General features: G+C 37.7%; 1 protein-coding gene across 1 annotated transcript; it reads right to left on the bottom strand.

Annotated features, from left to right (window-relative positions):
* Positions 1-40: 40 nt before the first annotated feature.
* On the bottom strand, positions 41-1,193 carry LOC132051076 (uncharacterized). Its single transcript, XM_059442372.1, has 2 exons — positions 799-1,193; positions 41-358 (listed from the first exon to the last, which is right to left on the bottom strand). The coding sequence occupies exons 1-2, from the start codon at positions 871-873 to the stop codon at positions 59-61; spliced, it is 375 nt and encodes a 124-aa protein (XP_059298355.1). The 5' UTR covers positions 874-1,193; the 3' UTR covers positions 41-58.
* Between the last annotated feature and the right edge of the window lie 247 nt (positions 1,194-1,440).

Genomic DNA, 1,440 nt, shown 5'->3' with positions numbered 1-1,440 from the left:
CTTCATCCATCGCAGCACCCCCCACCCCCCCACCCCCCCGCGCAACCCCCACAGTTGATCAAGCCCACAAACTTAACAGTAGACCACTTGTTATAACATACTTAACACTAACAATGCAATTTATGCTGATATTGTATATATATATAATATAAGTTAAGTAGGAGTGATTATTATTTAAAACCTGTAAAACTCGAGTCTCAAGGAGTGCAAGTCGCTCCATGAGTGTGCCTTTGTGATGAACTTCTTCGAGAGCAGAGGACAGAGTCATATTAGTCTTGGACTCATCTGACTCTTCTTCCTCTTTCTTCAAGGCAGTATCTCTTCCTGAAATCCCATGTTTCTCTTCCAGAAGCTGCACCTGCATCACCATTCATAATTTTCCAGTCAGCAATAGTAAATAGTGACACCTTAGGCGAAGAAAAGAATCCTAGCAAGAGGATTAAAAAAAATACAAAAAATTAAATGCAACTATATAAATATATACCATGTTAAGGAATTTATCAATTTATATATACACACAAAAAAAAATCATTTTCATCCTACTTGCACTTGCACAGTGTAATTTCAGACGGAGAGAATTCAATTGAATCCATTAATGACTTTGAAGTCCGCCACTGCTTTCCTTTCAAGGGAAGGGGTAGTGGCAAAACCAAAATTGTGACCATGTGAGTGCTGATCAGTTGAGAGGGTGGATTCTAGGATATATTTAGCCTTATATATATATATATATTCTTTTTTGCACATATATAAATATATAGAATTCGACAATGAACTACGAGGTTCCGCTGAATGACTTACTAGGCGATCAAGGCGATCTAACCGTGGAAGAACAGGCAAGGAAGAAGCCAAGTCTTGATTCTCTTGCTGGTTCATAATGCGGACACACAAGTAAGGACCTTTTTCTCGCTCTATAATATGTGCAATATCTAAGGCATATTAGTGCAAATTTATCTGCTATGGTTGAATGTTTATCAAGAAGAGAATGATTGCAGAAGTAGACAAAGTGATTCTGAAATCTGACCAGTGCTAGCTTTCTAAGATGTTGAAATATCAGTAGTTGGTGATCGAATAGCCCAATTAAACATTAGGGACGTGGGGTATTAAATGACAACCAACAAGACATACCCTTTCGTCATCTTCATCATTAAATTTGCTCTCCATCTTATCATGGGCTATGTATCTCATATCTATCTCAATGACCTACTTGTCTCTCTCCCACCTCGCTGCGTGCACAAATTATCTTGACAAGTCAAAGTTTGCCTCATTATGTGACTAGTTATATTGTTATTGGCCCGTAAATAATTTTGAGACAATATTATGCTTAACAAAGGCATATGAAATGTGAGTTAATCGATTTGAAGTGTGTGTGATCCCACAAGGTTAAGAGGAGTCATGTTTACATGTGTACACTAGGACAAGTGTTGAAGGAAAACACAAAAC

The sequence above is a fragment of the Lycium ferocissimum genome, chromosome 3 (genome assembly GCF_029784015.1).
Source record: "Lycium ferocissimum isolate CSIRO_LF1 chromosome 3, AGI_CSIRO_Lferr_CH_V1, whole genome shotgun sequence".
Taxonomy (NCBI): Eukaryota; Viridiplantae; Streptophyta; class Magnoliopsida; order Solanales; family Solanaceae; genus Lycium; species Lycium ferocissimum.
This window is presented reverse-complemented; position numbering and strand designations above follow the sequence as displayed.